This window comes from Hemiscyllium ocellatum, chromosome 4 (assembly GCF_020745735.1).
Source record: "Hemiscyllium ocellatum isolate sHemOce1 chromosome 4, sHemOce1.pat.X.cur, whole genome shotgun sequence".
NCBI classification, from domain to species: domain Eukaryota; kingdom Metazoa; phylum Chordata; class Chondrichthyes; order Orectolobiformes; family Hemiscylliidae; genus Hemiscyllium; species Hemiscyllium ocellatum.
Window position 1 is genome coordinate 10419716 of NC_083404.1, and position 21023 is coordinate 10440738.

Genomic DNA, 21023 nt, shown 5'->3' on the forward strand with positions numbered 1-21023 from the left:
GTTTTTTCAGATGTTTTCCCTACCACTAACATCAGACTAACTGTAATTGCTCAAATGTCATTAGTCAAGAGGAAAGTGAATAAATATCTTTTCCTGCAATATGATCTTTAAAACTGGGTAATCTAGCGGTCTAACATATCAAAGGAAAGCAGACAATTGTAGAATGAATGTATAGGTGTAACCAGAATGCTTAACCTTGTAGTTCTATTTGCAAAGATTCTATTTGATACAAATCACGATCAGTTTGCAGGCACCAGTGAGGTTTTATTTCTTAGAGTGAAATGAGGTACCTGATAGGATTACCAACTGCATCCACATTTTAATCTATCCTAATGATATTAAAGAATAATAGCAACTAATCACAATTGCACTTAGTTGTATTATCACTACATTGTCTATTCTGAAAAAGTTATTAAAATATTTCCTTTCACATACATGACTTGATACTGCAACATGACAGAGGCTTCACATTACTTGTTCCTTTGCTCATGAACAGAGAAGTACATGAAAATACACAAAGCTTTCTCAACCAGACTGCATTTCAAAGCTGAACTTAATGCCCCTTTTTGACTCTCCAACAGCACTGTTATTTTGTGCATAAAAACACCTTAGTGCCAATACAGAGATGATGAAAACCATTGCAAACACTGGTGGGCAACACTAAGGCGTGGACTTTCTTTGGAGTTGGAAGTCAGGAACCTTTCTAGCATGCCAGACCTGCCCTAGGCCAATGTGTCCTAAACAGCGCGATCATCTCCTGGGTGTGTGGGGGGCTATGCAGGATGGAGTGGATCTGCCGTCCCTGTACATGGCTCAGAGTTGGTCACATCAGCTGCCTAGTGCTGGGGTTCTCCTTTGGTTCTCTGAGACTTCATAGCGGTTATTTTCTGAAACATCAGGTCTTCTTACTCTGGTCCTATACCCCCCATGTATTTTCCATGTGTATAAATACCAACTCAGGCCCCACTTACATCAATGGCCCCTCATACCCTCCATGCCAACTAATGTCCCCAGGCCAAACCATGACTCCCCTGCCCATTATACTTAGATTAATTATACTTTTACATCAGTTACCGAGTTCAATATATAAAGAAAATCCCATTCGCAAAAGTCCATTCAAAATATTTGAATCCATGCAAATATTTGAATCCATGCAAATATTTGAATCCATGCAAATATTTAATCCCCTATGCAAAAAAAGCACAACTGTCATAGTGACAACTAATCCATAGTGACAACTAATCCAACTATAGTGACAACTAATCCAACTAATCCATAGTGACAACTAATCCATAGTGACAACTAATCCATAGTGACAACTAATCCATAGTGACAACTAATCCATGAATAACACTTCTAAGCTGTCAAGCCATGCATATGCTATGTCTCCCTCTCCCATCAGTATGATAATCACAAAATATGGACAGCAGTGTAGCTTATTAACAATATAATGATAATGTTTCAGGTTAACACTACAAATTGTGACCAAAACAGCCAGAAGACCTTTTATAACTCTCATGGAGAGAGGCTTACAGTTCTTTCTCAACTTTTAACCATTTCAACAACTTGATAGTTCTATAGCTTATAACACCCTTCATTGAGGATGTCTCAAAAACCCTCTAACTCCCACACTGCGAGTTCACTGGCTCCAGTGAAACTGAGCTCTGTAGGAACTCAGCATTGAGATCACATGGCTCTGCTGAGTTTGGGATTACTGCATGGTGGGGGGGTCACATCCTGCTCCAGTCCCCCCAGGCTCTGTCAGAAACAGGCTGGGCATTCTGAATCAGGGTTCCACCCATTATTCTAGGAGGTCCCTGGAGAGTCTGCGAAAATCCAAGCCTGGGTCTTGGAAATAGCATAAATTGGTTAAACAATACAGCACAACAACATTGCTTAAATCACATTAAGAGTGAAACAGACCTTGCATTTGGTAACTGTAAGGGGCTTGGCCTGGTTGAGGTGCACTTAAACTTGAACCATAACTCAGAAATCCCGTTTGGCCAGATGACTGTGATTGAGTCAATCCACCTTCGGTCTTGATGCCTGTCCACAATGTACCTACATTGGTTAGTGATATCAGATCTGCAGGCTCTCATTCAAGTATATCAGAAACAGAAGAGTTAGCATTTGATAAAACTTATCATTCTAAACAAAATGAAAAAGTTATTGATTTTAGCTGTTTTTGATCTTTTTGTGCAGTTCTGAATGTAATTATAAACAAGATTATTTTTTTAAAAAGTCAACTGAAACAAGCAATGAGTCTGTTTACCATATGATGGGATTCCATAATGCTGTCCTGATTGTGGATATGTTGCATAAATTGATGCTTGTTGCATTCCTGTAGTGTACGGTGACTGTCCATATGATGCCATGGTTTGTGATGAAGGTGTGGGAAGAATATGTGGATATGACCTGCTGCTTATGAGAAATAACAAAGAGCAGAGATTTACAAATGATTAAAAACTATGTAAATGGCCATCAACTACTGATTTGCAGCTAATTCTACCACTTCGATATCTAAATAAAACAATCCATTACTAATATAAAATAAAGAAACATGGATGCTGGAAATATGAAACAAAAAACCCAGAAATTACTGGAGAAACTCAGCAGGTCTGGCAGCATAGAGTCATAGAGATGTACAGCATGGAAATAGACCCTTCGGTCCAACCCATCCATGCTGACCAGATATCCCAACCCAATCTAGTCCCACCTGCCAGCACCCGGCTCATATCCCTCCAAACCCTTCCTATTCATATACCCATCCAAATGCATTTAAATGTTGCAATTGAAAAGTTTAATCAAGAGTCATCTCTCCATAAAATATATAATCAAGAAAGAACCCACTCTACTTCCTGCTGCAGGTTCTCTGTGGGCCACACTTAATAACAACAATTAACTTATTTGATTCTGTGCTGTGAACTTCACCCAACAGTTCCTCCAAGATTAGTTGTGAATTCACTGTTTGTTAACGTTCCCAGATGCACTCCAGTGATACACGAATTCAAACAGCAAAGGCAGTAACTGTGCAGGTTCTCTCTCTCTCTCCTGCACTGACCTCACCATGTGCTTCCTTTGTCTGTTCTTCTCCCTTTTAAAACAGATGTTGTTTTGACTTTTTTTTAAACCAAAGTTCCAAAGCAATGCAACAGCATATAAACCAGTAATTGCTGCTTCTGGAATTCGAAGAAATCACCTCCAGCACCTAAAATACCTCAAAAAAGGAGCAGCTGTTACAGTCAGAAATTTTTCCCATCCTCCATCTTGGGAGAGGGAGAGGGAGAACTGAGGAGAGAGAAAACCGAATTAACATTTCAACCCTTTTTCAGAGGTTTGCCTTCTCTCCACAGATGTTACTAGGCCTGCTGAGTTTCTCCCACAATTCCTGTTTCTGTTTCAGATTTCCAGCATTCATGGTTAATAAGTAATGTTACTCTGAAGAGAGTTAAATTTGGAAATGAAGAATTAGGAAAGAATGATCAGCTCAATACATGGAGACATATTTTCCACACAAATAATGAAGCTAAAATATATTGAAAAAGAAGAAGCTTGTTAGGAGTTTAAATTATATTTTTGCTGCATGCTTTTCAAAGAACATTAGAAATCTTACTTGGAAGGATAAATCTGAGGAGAGAAGTGATGAGTTTGTCTTGGGCTAAAGCCGCTACCGATTGCTGTAGAGAATTAAATAAGGGAGAGGTTGGTTACAGGATACATTTCTTGTTAACAGACTTCTGAAGGTTTTGAAAATTTGTAACTTCCCTCCTGTTATAGAGTCATAGAGATGCACAGCACGGAAAAGACCCTTCGGTTCAACTCATCCATTCCGACCAGATATCCTAAATTAATCTAGTCCCATTTGCTAGCACTTGGCCCATACCCCTCTAAACCCTCCTATTCATATACCCATCTAGATGCCTTTTAAATGTTGTCACGATACCAGCCTCCACCACTTCCTCTGGCAGCTCATTCCATACATTCACCACCCTCTCTGTGAACAAGTTGACTTTTAGGTCCCTTTTAAATCTTTCCCCTCTGACCCCAAACTTATGCCCTGCAGTTTTTTTTATCTCCCCACCCCAGGGAAAAGATCTTGTTTATTTACCCTATCCATGCCCCTCATGATTTTATAAATCCCTATAATATTCATTGATGCCACCTCAACAATTTGTTTACTTATTAATTGACTTGTAATCTAACAATACTTGTCAGTGCATTCTGTTTTTCCATTAATATTTGGAATGTACAAACGCAGTCTTTCTCATTGTTTTTCAGTGTTGTTTTCTGTCCACTCCTGACAACTGTAAAGGGTCAGCATGGATAAAGTCTCATACTTTTCTCGGCTGACACAGTATCACAGATTCCAGCTCAAAATATTGAATAACGATCAACTTCTGAGTTTCTGTAAAGCTTCCATTTTCACCGAGGACATAAAAAGCTCATTGCTGGATTACTGCCTAATTTTTCCTTGACATTGAATGATGTCTACAGGGAGAATCCTGCTGTCCACTATAGGCTTCAGCTGAAAGTTAAGCTCACCTCATCTCTACTTCCTCAGCCCCAGCTTGCTGAAGCCAAGTATGGCACCATTTCAGAAGCTAACTCAATGCTGATGGATTAACTAAAACATTAATATCTACATCTGCTAGATAGGGTACTGGTGGTGCAGTGGTAAGATCCTTACCTTTGAGCCAGGAGGCATGGGCTCATCTCACCTGCTGCATAGGTGAGTAAGAACATCTCTGTACAGGATGTTAATACCTCAAACTATATATTGAGATCGCTTGTTTCTTAGGGCTATTATGGTGCAGTGGTAGCGTCCCAATCTCTGAGCCAGCAAACTTGGGTTCAAGTCCCACCGGAGAACCACAACAGCATCTCTGAATGGGTTGATTAGAAACATATGTACAACTTTTAGTTCTGCGGGTTCCTGTGGTGCACTGGTAGTACCCATTTTTCTGAGCCTGGCGTCCCGAACTTCAAGTCCCATCTGCTCCAGAGATGTATAATAGCTTCTCTGAAGGTATTTTCTAATCAACCGCTCAGGGATGTTATTACTCACCTCCAGTGCTGAATCACCTGGTTCAGAGGTAGGGATACTACCACAGTGCCAAGAAAGCCCGAGAACATCTCTGCACAGGCTGATTAGAAAATAACGTCCTCTCTAAGTCCCTTGGGCGAGGCTTAGCATCTGAATGGAATGAACTGAGGGAAACTGCAGGCGTCCAGCTAATGCCCGATAAAATTCAAGTGTTTCGCAGTGTTATAACTGGGTATAAACTGAAGGGCGGATCACTGTCTCATTTACAGGACTTTCCTGACTTCCACTGAAATTAATGGAAACAAAAACCAGGGGCAAGAGCTTCCCCTGCAGGAAGGGAATCTGTTCCGGCAGTTTACTCCCAAATAGTGATGGGGGCAGGAAGTCAGAGACTTCATGCACACAGAGAGAACTTCAACTTGGATAAAAGCTAAACATGACGGGAAGGGATACGAAATCCAGGAAACATGTCAGCATTTTGGGAAAACGGCAACTTCCACGTGAACTGCAATGCTGTAAGCTACTTGTGAGCAGCCCCTTGTAAATAAGGCAATTGCAGTAACGTTAACGTGGTTCTCCGAATTTGCTTCCTGGAACTCAACATTGAAAGCAACGTGAGGACACAGCGGTGGAAACATTTGGGAAAAGGTATCTTGGCTATTCAAAAGAAATGCACTGAGAAGAGATCTGCTTTTACCCGGTCGAATGTTCATGCTCTGGTTCCAGACCCCACAGACTCCAATATCCTATTTCAGTGGAAGCAGCGGGTCATTAAAATGGACAGCTGCCTCTCTAGGACCCAGTGCATTCATAAACTACACCCCACCCTGAATCCCACTCCTGCAAATAAATGAGAGATGCTAAGTTCGTGGGTGGGCTTGTAAGTGCCATGTTCTTCAATCATTTTGCCATGGTGGAGACGTTTTCTGTTGTGGTGAAGATTGGGGCCATTAACCTTAACATCTATTCTGCCAAGCCTGCTCAGATGTTAAATGATTAAACTTATATATATGGCTCCTTGACCTCAACTGGGCAGAAAAGGTGGTGGGAGCAAGGTCTAACCAATCCACAATCTTTAACATCCCCAGCCTCCTTCTCTTCAGAGCAGTGCAGTTTGCAGTTCCACTGGACACCTCTTCACATTCCCAACGAACACTTCCATTCCTAGGTTTCTGGTAAATTCACACCTGCATCTGCAATTCTTTCAGTTTTAATCTTTTCAGATTGTTTCAGTTGACATCAAAATAGGTGGAAAAGCAAACGGCAAGGACGACACAAAGTGTCTGCAGAGGAAGATGGAGGACGGGAAATATTTCTGGCTGTAACAGCTGCTGCTTTTTTGAGGTATTTTAGGTGCTGGTGGTGATTTTCTCGAATTCCAGGAACAGCAGTTACTGGTTTACATGCTGTTGCATTGCTTTGGAACTTTGGAAAAAAAAGTCCAAACAACAGCAGTTTTAAAAGGGAGATGAACAGACTAAGGGAGCACATGGTGAGGTCAGTGCAAGAGAGAGAGAGAGAGAGAGAGAGAGAGAGAGAGAGAGAGAGAGAGAGAGAGAGAAAGAGAAAACCTGCACAGTTACTGCCTTTGATGTTTGAATTCGTGTATTGCTGGACATCAGAGTGCACTTGGGAAAATTATCTGACAGTGAAATTCACAACTGATTTTGGAGGAACTGTTGGGCGAAGTCAATTCTGGTCTCCTTCCTATTGGAAAGATGTTGTGAAACTTGAAAGGGTTCAGAAAAGATTTACAAGGATGTTGCCAGGGCTGGAGATTTGAGCTATAGGGAGAGGATGAACAGGCTGGGGCTGTTTTCCCTGGAGCATCGGAGGCTGAGGGCTGACCTTATAGAGGTTTACAAAATTATGAGGGGCATGGATAGGGTAAGTAGACAAAGTCTTTTCCCTGGGGACGGGAGTTCAGAACTAGAGGGCATAGGTTTAGGGTGAGAGGGGAAAGATATAAAAGAGACTTTTGGGGCAACTTCTATTCCTGTTGAAATGCTTTTGCCCGAAACATCGATTTTCCTGCTCCTCGGATGCTGCCTGAACTACTGTGCTTTTCTAGCACCACTCTAATCTAGAGCAACCTTTTCACACAGAGGGTGGTACGTGTATGGGATGAGCTGCCAGAAGAAGTGGTGGAGGCTGGTACAATTGCAACATTTAAGAGGCATTTGGATGCGTATATGAATAGGAAGGGTTTGGAGGGATATGGGCCGGGTGCTGGCAGGTGGGACTAGATTGGGCTGGGATATCTGGTTGGCATGGACGGGTTGGACTGAATGCTGCACATCTCTATGACTCTATGAATATATTCAGGTTAAGAGAGTGGGCAAATACTTGGCAGCTGAAATATGAGGAAATGGGAGGTTCTGCTCCTACATGTTATGGTCTTATGATCTCACGGAGGTCACTAAACTCAGAATCAAATAGCATAGGATGTCATTCATCTGCTCTTTCATGGTGAACCTGTTTGAAGTTTATGAAAAGATGATTAAAATAATGTAGGCATGACACTAAGGTAGGCAGAGTTGTGATTAGTGCTGAAGGATTTTGTCGGTTGCAGAGGGACATAGATAAGATACAGAGCTGGGCTGAGAAGTGGCAAATGGAGTTTAATAGAGAAAAGTGTGGGGTAGCTCACTTTGGAAGAAGTAACAGGAATGCCGAATACTGGCGAATGGTAAAATTCTTGGCAGTGTAGATGAACAGAGAGATCTCAGTGTCCAGGTGCATAAATCCCTGAAAGTTGCCACCCAGGTTGATAGGGTTGTTAAGAAGTCATATAATGTGTCGGCGTTTATTGGTAGGGGGATTCAGAGCCACGAGGTCATGCTTCGGCTGTACAAGACACTGGTAAGGCCGCACCTGGAGTATTGCGTACAGTTCTGGTCACCACATTATTGGAAGGATGTGGAAGCTTTGGAAAGGGCTAAAAGGAGATTTACTAGGATGTTGCCTGATATGGAAAGAAGGTCTTATGAGGAAAGGCTGAGAGGACTGAGACTGCTTTCGTTGGAGAGAGGAAGGTTGAGAGGTGACTTAATCAAGACGTATAAGATAATAAGAGGGTGAGATAGGGTGGACAATGAGAGGCTTTTTCCTCGGATGGTGAAGGCAAACACGAGGAGACATAGCTTTAAATTGAGGGGGTGATAAGATTTCAGACAAATATTAAGAATAGTTTCTTCACTCAGAGTAGTAGGGGCGTGGAATGGCCTGCCTGCAACAGACTTGCTGACGTTAAGGGCATTGGACATACATATGGATAATAATGGAATGGTGTAGGTTCGATGGGCATCAGATTAGTTTCACAGGTTGGCGCAACAGCGAGGACAAAAGGGCCTGTACTGGCTAGTGAGGAAATTGGCTGAGACGCAGAGGAGACACAATAAGGCTGATGGGCAGGTCCTCTAAATAGCAGAATGCCCCCCAAGAAGATATAGTTGGTTTGTGGCAACAACTATTCAGTGTATTTATTGATGACTTAGATGATTGAACAAAAAGCCATGTATACAAGTTTGCTGGAACAGAAAGAAAGTTCAGATTGGAAGCCCTGTAGGTGGAAACATAAGCTTCAGCATCATGCAAATAGGGCAGCATGGTGACTCAGTGGTTAGCACTGCTGCCTCACAGCGCCAGGGACTCCAGGTTCGATTCCAGTCTTGGGTGACTGTCTGTGTGGAGTTTGCACATTCTCCCATGTCTGTGTGGGTTAGGTGAATTGACCATGCTAAATTGCCCAGAGTTCAGGGATGTGTAGGTTAGGTGCATTAGTCAAGAGTAAATAGAGAGTATTAGGAAAGGTCTTTGGGTGGGATACTCTTCTGAGGGCCGATGTGGACTTACTGGGCTGTTTCCACACTGTCGGGATTCTATGATTACTTGGAATTTTAAGTGATTTGACAAAACTTGGCAAATGGATGTCAATATAGCCAAATGCCCGATCATTCACTTAGGAAGTACTCTGCCATATTTTTATTAGATCCAAGTGGTGAAGAATTAGAAACAGTACAGGTTCCAAAGAGATTTTGACAGTCCAGGTCCTTAGATCGTTAAAATATCACTGACACGTACAGGAAAGAAACTAAAGAAAGATTCTGGCTTTTAGAGGTGTAGAAATGATGCTCCAGCTATGCATAGCCTTGGTGGTTCACAACTGGAGTACTACCTGCAGTTCTGTGTGTCATACCTCAGGAAACATATACTGATCTTGGAGTAAGTATTGTGTCATTCTACCAAGATGATATACTGACTTCAACAGTTAAATTATGAGGGATTGCAAAAACAAGGGTTCTATTCCATACAATATAAAAGGTTAAGAGGTGATGTGAATCCAAGTTTTAGGAAGATATAGTATGGATCAAAAGAACCTCCTTCCATTGGTTGGGAATCAAAGGCAAGAAGCACAGCTTAAAATTAGACCTTTCAAAAATGAAGTTATGGAACAATTTGACACACAATGATTACTAGAAGTTTCTTAAGTCTCTTAAAGAACATGGAGAAAATATTGTTATATGCAGCGAGGTCTCAGATCAGCCTGGTCTCATTAAATGGAATTTTGAGTGCAAAATGGTTACTCATGGAATGGTTACAATGTTGAAACAGGATAAAAACAATGACTGCAGATGCTGGAAACCAGATTCTGGATTAGTGATGCTGGAAGAGCACAGCAGTTCCTGCAGCATCCGGGGAGCAGGAAAATCGACGTTTCGGGCAAAAGCCCGATGAAGCCCGATTTTACTGCTGTGCGCTTCCAGCACCACTCATCCACAATGTTGAAACAGCCCCTTCCGCCCCTCAAGACCACACTATCTCTCTTCCAGATCAATTTAGCTCGGAATCATGCCTCCATCCTTTTTGCACAGCGCTGCATTTTTTTCCTAGAGGTGCTTGTCTAATTTATTTTTGACACCCATGATTGAAATGACCGATATGGCCTATCAGATAGCACATACCAGGCTGTAACTACAAGCTGGGCAACAAGACCTCTGGTCCTTTAGCCAATCACCTTAAGTCTGTGTCGTCTTGTTCTTGACTCTCTGCCAATGGGAATAGTTTTTCCTCAATCAATTGTCTAGATTCTGCTAGAAAATTAAATCTCCTTTTATCTGCTCTTCTCTAAAGAAAACAACTCCACCATCTCCACATACCCACACTATAGCAATCCCTCTTTCTTGCAATGATTCTGATAAATCTTTTCAGCACCATCTCAAATACTTTCATATCCTTCCAAAAGTATCATCCCAAGATCTGCATACAATAATCAGTCGAGGTTGACCAGTACTTTATAAAGGTTTGTGATAACTTCCTGGCTTTATCTAAAAAGGTCAGGATCCTATATGTTTTATAAACTGCTTCATCAAGTTGTCTCACCCCCTTCAACAATTTGTGAACATTTGACCCTCGATCTCATCATTCCTTCACCCACTCAGAACTGCAGTCTTTATATTATAACATCTGTTCCCTTACTTCCTATCACTTCATACTTTCTGTGCTTCAAATTTCATCTGTGTCTGACCATTCAGTCATCTACCTCAGTCCTCTTGCAGCTGAACACTAGTCTCCTCTGTTCACCATACTATTAAGTTTTGTGTCACTTGCAAATTATGAACTTACGTCCTGTGCACTCCAGCTATTCATATATATATATAAAAGAGAAAGATTAAGACTAGTTTCAACTTCTGGTGAACAGGATCCTATACAGCTACCAGTCTGAAAACAATAACTCAGCACTGTTCTCAGTGAAGTATCAGGGTACTATAACTTCTGAAAAAACAATAAATATAACACATCCTCTAGTCTCCACTTTTACAACCCCTTAAACATCCTATAACATTCACCCTCTCTAAAACCCCGAAAACATTCCCATGCCCCTCCACATTTCTCATGCCCATTTCTCATATCATTTATGCCAACCTATGCCGCTATACAAACCTCAATGGCACATTTTTCATGTCAGGTTATGCCCCTCTAAAGGTCTCACATGACCTTTTATAGCTCCTCTGACAACATAGTGCCAATTCATGCCAACCCATTCTTTGCCCTCACACCTACCATGCCAACTCACTTAGTATTCACCATGGGAAGAAATAAAACAAAAACCTAAGTACTGCAGATTCCAGAAAAACTGAAAAAAAATCATAAAATCCCATTGACATATTTAAAATCTTTCAACCATATAATGTCTCATTTTTTAAAAAATGAAGAGCCCAGTCTCCTATGACAAGCAGTGGATAAATTATAAACTTTCCTGTCTCTGCCTGCAATGGTTCCAACATTTAGTTTTGCTAATCTTTTCCTTTTTACATACCTCTAGAAGCTTTTACAAATAGTTTTTTTTTGTTGCTATTTTGTAAGTGTATTCTATCCTCTCTTTCTTCACAATTGCTTGGTCCTCCATTGCTGAGTTCTGAAATTCTCCCAATCCTCAGGTTTACAGTATTTTGGGTAACTCTACAAGGCACCTTCTTTGATCCAATACTATTTTTAGCTTAGCTGTTACCCAAAGAGCTCGTGTTTTCCTGCAGGAATTTTTGCCCTGAAAGCAAGCATTTATTCTTATAATACCAGCCTTTGCCTTTTTAGATTAGATTACTTACAGTGTGGAAACAGGCCATTCGGCCCAACAAGTCCACACCGATCTGCCGAAGCGCAACCCACCCATACCCCTACACATACCCCTTACCTTACACTACGGGCAATTTAGCACGGCCAATTCACCTGACCCGCACATCTTTGGACTGTGGGAGGAAACCGGAGCACCCGGAGGAAACCCATGCAGACACGGGGAGGATGTGCAAACTCCACACAGTCAGTCGCCTGAGGCGGGAATTGAACCCAGGTCCCTGGCGCTGTGAGGCAGCAGTGCTAACCACTGTGCCACCGTGCCACCCTTTCTATCATCAAATCTTTATATCCGTTTTTCCAACCCACTGCAGCCAACTTCCTCCTCATACTTTCTTAAGTAGCCTAGTTTAAATTGAAATCCAGTTTCAGATTGAACTACGTCTTTTTCAAACTTGCTGGAAAGTTCTATCATACTGTAGTCATTATTCTTTACAGGTTCTTTTACAACAAAAGGATTAATGACCCCTTGGCTCTGCACAAAAGTAGATCTAAAATTGACTCTGTTATGCTTGGTTCCTCGTCATATTATTCCAGCAAACTATCTTGAACACATTCCAGGAATCTTTCCTCCATGTTGAAGTCATGAGATTTACCCAGTGAATCTGCAGATAGAAGCTATCCCACGATTACTTCCTACCTTGCTATATGAACCTTTAATTTCCTGATTCATATCATTCCCTACATGGCTGCTACTGTGATAGCTTATAAACCACTGCTGCCAATGTTCGCTCATTCTGCTGTTTGGAATTTCACCCAAATGGATTCTACTTGTTTTTTTTTCTGATCCGAGGTCCTGCCCCATAATTTTATCCTGCTCCTTTAAACCCATCTTTCCTAAACCTTGATTAAAGTTCCCAATCTTAGTCACTCCACCGTCACGTATCCACACTGGCAATTATGGCCATACAGACCCATCTCCTCCACTAGCACCATCGATTCTCCATTCCTTTTGTGCACACTTCAGATGGAGTGCTTTTAATTTTATGTTATTAAACATTATTCTGTAATTTAATCCTGGTTGATTCCAGTACTACTGTTTTCCACTTTCATTTATAACTTTTCCACTTCCCATACTTGGCCTGTTTTTGTTTAAATCCTGCCTGAATCCTCTCTAAGGTTCCCATTCCCTGACAAACTGGTTTGAGACAAACTATTTTAAACCCTCCTCGGAAAACCAGGAAATCTCTCTACAAGGATATATGTCACTGTCCTGCGAAGATATATCCCATCTCCTATAACAGGTCACTCCTTCCCCAGAACTGGTCCCAATGCCCCAAAGTCTAAAGCAATCCTTGCTGTGGCATTTCTCTGGCTGGCTGCATGTTTGCTCAATCTTCCTGTTTCTATACTCACCAGCATGTGGTACTGGAGATTTCTACCTGAAAAGGTTCTGTTTTTCAGTCTCTTGCCCAGCTGCCTAAATTCAACTTTCAGGATTTTAACCGTCTTACCTACATCATTGGTGCCAAAGTGGAACAAAGAGAGGGTGGTTCATATGTAGAACGCACTGCCAGAGAAAGTGGTAGATGCAGATACACTGACATCATTTAAAAGACATTTTAGCCAGGTACATGAATAGGAAAGGTTTACAGGGATACTGGCCAAATGCAGGCAGGTGAGACTAGTTTAGTTTGGGAAACTTGGTCGGTGTAGACAAGTTGGACAGAAGGGTCTGTTTCTGTGCTGTATGACTCTATGACAATCTCTATATTTCACTTTCCATCAAAAGCATGTGCTGCAGCAATCCCTAATCCTGACACTTCTGTAATACACTTAATGGTAATGTCCTCGGGAGTGTTGTTGAACAAAGACACCTTGGAGTGCAGGTTCGTAGCTCCTTGAAAGTGGAGTCGCAGGGAGATAGGATAGTGAAGAAGGTGTTTGGTCTGCTTTCCTTTATTAGTCAGAGTTTTGAGCACAGGAGTTGGGAGGTCATGTTGCGGTTGTACAGGACATTGGTTAGGCCACTTGTGGAATACTGCATGCAATTCAGGTCTCCTTCCTGTCGAAAAGATGTTGTGAAATTTGAAAGGGTTCAGAAAAGTTTTACAAGGATGTTGCCAGGGTTGGAGGATTTGAGCTATTGGGAAAGGTTGAATAGGCTGGGGTTTTCCCTGGAGCATTGGAGGCTGAGGGGTGACCTTATAGAGGTTTATAAAATCATGAGGAGCATGGATAGGGTAAATAGACAGTCTTTTTCCTAGAGTAGGGGAGTCCAGAACTAGGGGGCATGGGTTTAGGGTGAGAGGGGAAAGATATAAAAGAGACCTAAGGGGCAACTTTTTCATGCAGTGGGTGGTGCGTGTGTGGAATGGGCCACCAGAGGAAGTGGTGGAGGCTGGTACAATTACAACATTTAAAAGGCATTTGGTTGGGTATATCAATAGGAAGGATTTGGAGGGATATGGGCTGGGTGCTGGCAGGTGGGACTAGATTGGGTTGGGAGATCTCGTCGGCATGGACGAGATGGACCGAAGGATCTGTTTCCGTGCGGTACATCTCTTTGACTATGACTCTACGTTATGATGTGCCATAATGAATGGATAATCAAATCTCACTTCAAATTTGCATTTCTACATAGCAGCTATCACCTGAGAATCCTCCAAAGCCATTTTTTAAAATTCTGAAAGATTGTTCAGTTTAAAAGTACAAAAACTTCTAAAAGTTAATACTGGTTATAGCTTCTTATTTTGTACTCTGGTATTCGTCTTAATCTCTGCATTTCCTAACTTCCTAAAGGTTTGCTTTAATCTTCCAAACCTTCCAGACTATGAAATAGTAGAGAGTGGAAATAAACCAGGAGGCCACATGTAATCTACTAACAATATCATAACTAGATAATTATCAGTTCTTCACTGCACTCAGTTCAAGTAAAATATGATATGATGCAGATGCTGAAGTGAACAGAAAATGTCCAGTTATGGAAACTTTCATTATACCACTGGATGAATAATCTATGCAGAGGAAATTGAATATTTATATAGTTTTGCATGTTAGACCTACATTTTAGAAACATAAAACAATTAAATACCGTAACACATTTACAGTACTCCTAATTTATCTCACACATTGCTAATTTGAATTGAAATTTCTTTACCTTTCCTGTCCTCCTGGGTTAAATGATACTTGCAAGGTTACAGTTCCACAATAGAAATTGGTCCTGAATAACTAACATGCACCACCTTCCTTTATGAATATGCTAAGACAGTTTTGTTGATGGATTATTTGCTTGTTACTAATAATGTGCTGGGTCTGATATTATTCTCAATCCAATGATCATGTAGATCATTCAGCAGAATAAAATCAAAAGTTGAAATTCTGGTCAATTTTCTCCTCCTCCTCGACTGAATGCATTGTATTCATAGGAACCATGTTCCTTCTTAGCTAAGGGCTCATTAAATAGCAACAAAACGAGGTGGAAAGGGAGCCCAACACCTTCCTGCAGCCACCGACTACATGCAGAGGCCAGATCTGTGGCACTGCAGCCAGCAAAATGTGGCAAATTGATCTAAAGAAGTGGCTCATCACCCTCACTGGTATTAGCAGCAGTCCCAGTAACAAGGGAGTCTGTCAGGTCAGTTAATGCTGGTTTTCAGTAGACGGAGTAAGGCTAGGGGGGATAAGAGAACCTTTCTTCACAGCCACTCAATGTCCCTCCAGAGGCATGGCCAGCAATTCAGATGGTGCCACAACTGGAAGTTATCCCACCAGTACCTGCCTGTAACATATGAAAACACATCCTTATCTAGCAGCCTTCCTGTGGCACAGAGGATCATAGAATCCCTACGTGAGGAAAGAGGACGTTCAGCCAATCAAGTCTGCACCAGCTCTGTGCAAAGCATCCCACCCAGACCAGTGCTCCCAGCCTACCTGTAACCCTGCGTATCCCATGGTTAACCCACCTAGCCTGAACATCCCTGGACAATTTAGCATGGCCAATCCACCCAAACCTGCACATCATTGGACTGTGGGAGGAAACCAGAGCACTTGGAGGAAACCCACGCAGACACAGGGAGAATGTGCAAACTTCCCACAACAGTTGCTCGAGGAGGGAATCGAAACTGGGTCTCTGGTGCTGTGAGACAGCAGAGCTACCCACTGAGCCACCGTGCCATGTCCATTTCTAAATCACATGATCTAGGTTCAAATCCCGAGAAGTAGTCACAGCGTGTCCAATCAGTCACCTAAAAACAACTCCAGTGTGCCGCAACAGGGACTTACCTAGCTCTCCTTCCTATCGGAAAGATGTTGTAAAACTTGAAAGAACTTGGAAAAAATTTACAAGGATGTTGTTAGGGTTGGAGGATCTTAGCTACAGGGAGAGGCTGAACAGGCTGGGGCTGTTTTCCCTGGACCATCGGAGACTGAGGGGTGACCTTATAGAAGTTTACAAAATTATGAGGGGCATGGATGGGATAAATAGACCAAGTCTTTTCCCTGGGGTCGTGGAGTCCAGAACTAGAGGGCATAGGTTTAGGGTGAGAGAGGAAAGATATAAAAGAGACCTAAGGGGCAACTTTTTCACACAGAGGGTGGTACATGTATGGAATGAGCTGCCAGAGGATGTGGTGGAGGCTGGTACAATTGCAACATTTAAGATGCATTTGGAAGGGTATATGAATAGGAAGGATTTGGAGGGATATGGGCTGGGTGCTGGCAGGTGGGACTAGATTGGGTTGGGATATCAGCAAGGACAGGTTGGACCGAAGGGTCTGTTTCCATACTGTACATCTCTATGACTCTATGACTCTAATCACCCCCACAGTCCCTTTCTGTATCCACATTGACTCCAGGCCTACTTCTGGGCCTTCCTTAATTTCTGTGAAGAGCAGCCTAATCTTTCCAGCTTAATGTTGGACCTGGAAGGTTCAACCACTTGGCAATGAAGAAAGTTGCGCCCAACATCCTTATAAACATAGAACAAAACTCAATTTTAAACTGCTGACAAATGTGGCATGGTCATGTCAAAATTACTTTTCTTTGTAGTACTTAAGGCAGTAGGAAACTCCAAAGATTATACATTTGTGTCGTTAAAGACCCTTTCATTCTATAGATATAACAAAAAAAATTAATTGAATTTGAGACCTAAGCGATACTTACATTCAAAATGTAAAGTCACCATAGTCTTACCAGACTATAGGGGCTGCTTACTCATGGGGGAGTGGGGGCTAGAAGGGGGGTGGGTTAACCTGAGGGTCATCACTTGCCAGGATGGGGACAGGTTGAGAAGGAGAATCCTTTATAGACACCTCAATGGGTATAGGAATGGAACCAATAGTGTTGGAGTCACTCCACAGTGCAAACCAGCCATCCAGCCAACTGAGCTAAACTGACCTACATCCAGTGGCCAGACCAGACCACAACTGTGATCCCGTTATTTTCCATTAAGCTTCCACAGAATACAGGGGGACACCAACCATCAATGATGTTAACAAAGCAGTCTGAATAGGACTGTCTCAAAACCAGTGAGATCATTTATATTTTTACAAGAATATCAAACAAATTTCTGAGACTATTGCTTGACTCTATAAAATTGGACTACAATTACTGAAGGAAAATCAGGAAGATTTTACTCTTCCTCCTTAAACTGAATGTTGGGTTTCACATTACACAATGGATTGCGACAGAATGAAAATAACAACAAATATAAGTATTGGTTAATATAAAACATAAATTTACTTTATAGCTTAAGGGATATAATAAGAAATATATTTGTTAAGTGCAGAAACATTCAAAACTACATAAAAGTAACATGTCTTGCCAACTAAAATGAGTATTTACATAATAGTTAAGACATTTTTCAAATTTATGTTAGTCATCCTATAGATCAAAGAGGAATAGATCAAAGAGGTAAAAAGACAATAAATGGTGGTTATTGGCATCATGAATGACACATTGTCCATTTTTCCACATCAATAAAAATGCAAGAGTAGAATTTGCCTACTGTCCTGCTTCTTGGGCTGTATCTAAGAATCTTATTCTTTATCTGCGGTCTTAATGGATTTGCTCAATACACACGAAGACCATAACCATCAGCTGTTTCACACCCTCTTACCTGATTCTGAGAAATTGTCTAAAGACCCATCTGTTGATGTCGTGACAATATTACTGTTGCTCATTGGTTCTGTTTTCACTGAAAACAAAATAAAAGGAAGCTCTGTCAACTATGTGATGAGCAAACCTTCACAGAAATCTAAAACTATACCTGATGTTAATTTTAAAAAAATATTAAACAGACACACACGAGAATTCCTCGAAGCATGGCATTCCAACCGGAACTCTATCAACAAACACAAGTCAGACCCCATCTATCACCCCTGGAGAAAAAAACCAGGAAATGCCACTACCACAGGAAATAACATCACAACAGGAAATGACATCACCAACTCAAAGAAATCCAAACATATAAATAGAAAGCAGGAATTATTCACAGTATTTTGCCTGGAGGCCCAATGAAAATGTTACCTAGTAGGGTGACGAAACATCTGGAAATGAACCTTCCAGCTCAGTGAGCAAACTTACATGTAAGTATTTTAAAAACTAAAAGACCAGTGGGATGTTGTAAATCAGAAGCAAAAGCAGAAATTACTGGAAAAGCTCAGCAGGTCAGGCAGTATCTGTGGAGAGAAAGCAGAGTTAATGTTTCAGGTTGAGTGACCCTTCTTCAGAAATGTGTGCTGAGGAAGGATCACTGGACCTGCAACGTTAACTCTGTTTTCTCTCCACAGCTGCTGCCAGACTTGCTGAGCTTTTCCAGTAATTTGTTTGTGTTTGAGTCCAAAGTAGTTCCTCATTTATAAACATTGAGATGATAGCTTGTATATAGAGTTACATATCTCCAATATAATGTGTAAAGCAATTGGAGATGTAAATGATAGGGAATCATAGACCACCAGTAGAAAGTGTAAGCTCAAAGGGGGAGTAAATAGTTTTCTTTAGCTTATGTTTCCCATTTGTTTGATACTGGATATGTCATAATTTAATCTCACATTTAGTTTTTTTAACATGTTTCTTTGATTTGTGACTTCTGTTTGTTTTACATGATTCTTCAGAGCTTGAAGAAAAGTATTTACAATAAGTAAGCAATGTTTTCAATGTAAAACTATAATATAATTAATTACTCTGGTAACTCAGGTCTGTGATTTCCATCAAGACAAAACTCCAATTCCAGAAGGCTAGCCACAATGTTACCCTGTTGGTTGGCTGAGGGAAAGTTGGGGGGAGGGGTGTGTGAATGGAATGATGGGCAATTGAGGACTGGCTATATTTTGCAAATTTGTGATTCTTGGAGGCAATTGCAGGTGTTGAAGTGGAATTGCCTTTTAAAAGAATCCAATTTTATTTAGTGGGATGGACAAAACCCACCTTCTGAACTTTAGATCTTTCAGGAAGAAGTCTAAACAGGGCACCATTTTGAATAGTTTCAGGGGCATCCCTGGGAGATGTTGGGTGATATTAGGAAGGTGCAAGTACCTTTTGGGATTGGTTAAAATTAGTCATGAACATGCATTTAGAAACTGTATGAACACATTGGAAACATCAAGTTGATTGGAGCTGTCAAAATGGCAAGGGGCCTGTCAATTTGCTAATGCATCAAAATGCCGCAGTTTAAATGAGACCTTTGCTATTTCATTCTCTGATTATCATTATAGGATTTATGCTGCTATTTATGAATAATTTCACAATCTATCATGTCACAGTGGGAGGCTTGTCAGTCAGACTGTGAACTGACAGTTGCAAATGGCTATGAAGTCTTGGCAATGGGGCAGTGAATATGAATATTAGTTTTTATTAAGCACTTGAACAAAATATGTATTTAGAGTCATAGAAATGTACAGCACGAAAACAGCCCTTTCAGTCTAACTCATCCATGCCAACCCAATCTAATCCTACTTGCCAGCACCCGGCCCATATCCCTCCAAACTGTTCCCATTCATATACTCATCGAGATGCCTTTTAAACATTGCAATTGTACCAGCCTCCACCACTTCTTCTGGCAGCCCATTCCATACACGTACCACCCTCTGTGAAGAAATTGCCCCTCAGGTCTCTTTTATATCTTTCCCTAAACCTGTGCCCTCTAATTCTGGACTCCCTCACCCCAGAAAAGAGACTGTATCTATTTATCCTATCCATGCTCCTCATAACTTTATAAGCCTCTAAATGTAGGTAGGATTGCCATGCTGGGCCAAGAGACCACCATGCTGGGTCCATGCTGAGGCTGAGCTCTAGACATCAAGAGAAAAGGAACAAAAAAGCACAAGAGGAAAAAAAACCGGAGTGGACGAGCTCTGGCCATCTTGGAATATGGGTGGGCTATTAATTATCTCCCTGGTCCATCCAGCATAATATCTATTACTATCTTCTCATGGGTTTACTACTGGGCAACTGTCAAGCCTACTCTAGTCTGGTGGTAGATGTAAAACTTAAGTAGTTCTAACAGGATTAGATCAGACAGATGCAGGAAGGATGTTCCCAGCAGTAGGGGAGTCCAGAACCAGGGGCCACAGACTAAGGTTAAGGGGTAAGCCTTTAGCAGAGGGATGAGGAGGAATTTCTTCACCTGGAGAGCGGAGCCAGTGGAATTCACGACAACAGAAGACTATTGATATTAAAGTACTAGAGACTGTTGAGGCCAAGATGTACATGCAATCCTTAGGACTAAAGGGAGTGAGGGGTATTGGGAGAAAGGAAGATTAGGGGACTGAGTCAGATTATCAAATCAATTGGAAGAACAGGTTTGAAGGGCTGAATGGCTTACCCTTGCTCCTACTTTCTGTTTACAGCCTTTTAAGATACAAAAGGCTTGATGATTCACCCAGTACTCTGATTGACATTTTAATGAATTACCTAGGCTTCCTTACTGCTCACTCATTTTGGACATACCAGATGGTACTGCTGGGTAAAGATTTGTCCCATGTTGAGGGGTGGACCAACATGGAGGACATTTTCACCCACAGCCAACACCTGTCCCACATTTGACGCTTCAGATCCAATAAATCAATGTAGGTGTGATAACATTGATTGGCCTCAGCTGAGTTTCCACTTATAATACCACACAAGTCTTAATGTTGGGTGAAGATGAGATAGGCTTGTCAGATCAAACAACCTTTTGATGGTATCTGTCGCCAGTCTCTAGGCTCACACAGAAGGAACTGGAGAAATGGTGGAAAATATGGATCTATGGCCCAGCATCAGTCATTGATATTTGTCTACTAGTTGATATTCTAACAACTGTAAATTGCTACGTTACTTGCTTTAAGTTGCCTTTGTTTTAATGGAACAAAACTAATATAATAGCTAAAATTGCTGGCAATAAACTCTAAGACTACTAAATGGTCCC

The 21023-nt window shown here is 41.4% G+C and overlaps 1 protein-coding gene across 9 annotated transcripts in view; it reads right to left on the reverse strand.

Moving 5' to 3' along the window:
* eya1 (EYA transcriptional coactivator and phosphatase 1) overlaps nucleotides 1–21023 on the reverse strand; it is a 224641-nt gene that overhangs the window by 159397 nt on the left and 44221 nt on the right. For 6 of the 9 annotated variants that reach the window (XM_060822745.1, XM_060822744.1, XM_060822751.1 and 3 more), the window contains 4 exons: nucleotides 17736–17813; nucleotides 3614–3677; nucleotides 2273–2421; nucleotides 1924–2046 (listed from right to left, as the gene is read on the reverse strand). In XM_060822745.1, the coding sequence (XP_060678728.1) occupies nucleotides 1924–2046; nucleotides 2273–2421; nucleotides 3614–3677; nucleotides 17736–17813 (414 nt within the window). The remainder of the gene's footprint in view (nucleotides 1–1923; nucleotides 2047–2272; nucleotides 2422–3613; nucleotides 3678–17735; nucleotides 17814–21023) is intronic. The other 3 variants (XM_060822746.1, XM_060822748.1, XM_060822747.1) reach the window with 3 other exon arrangements.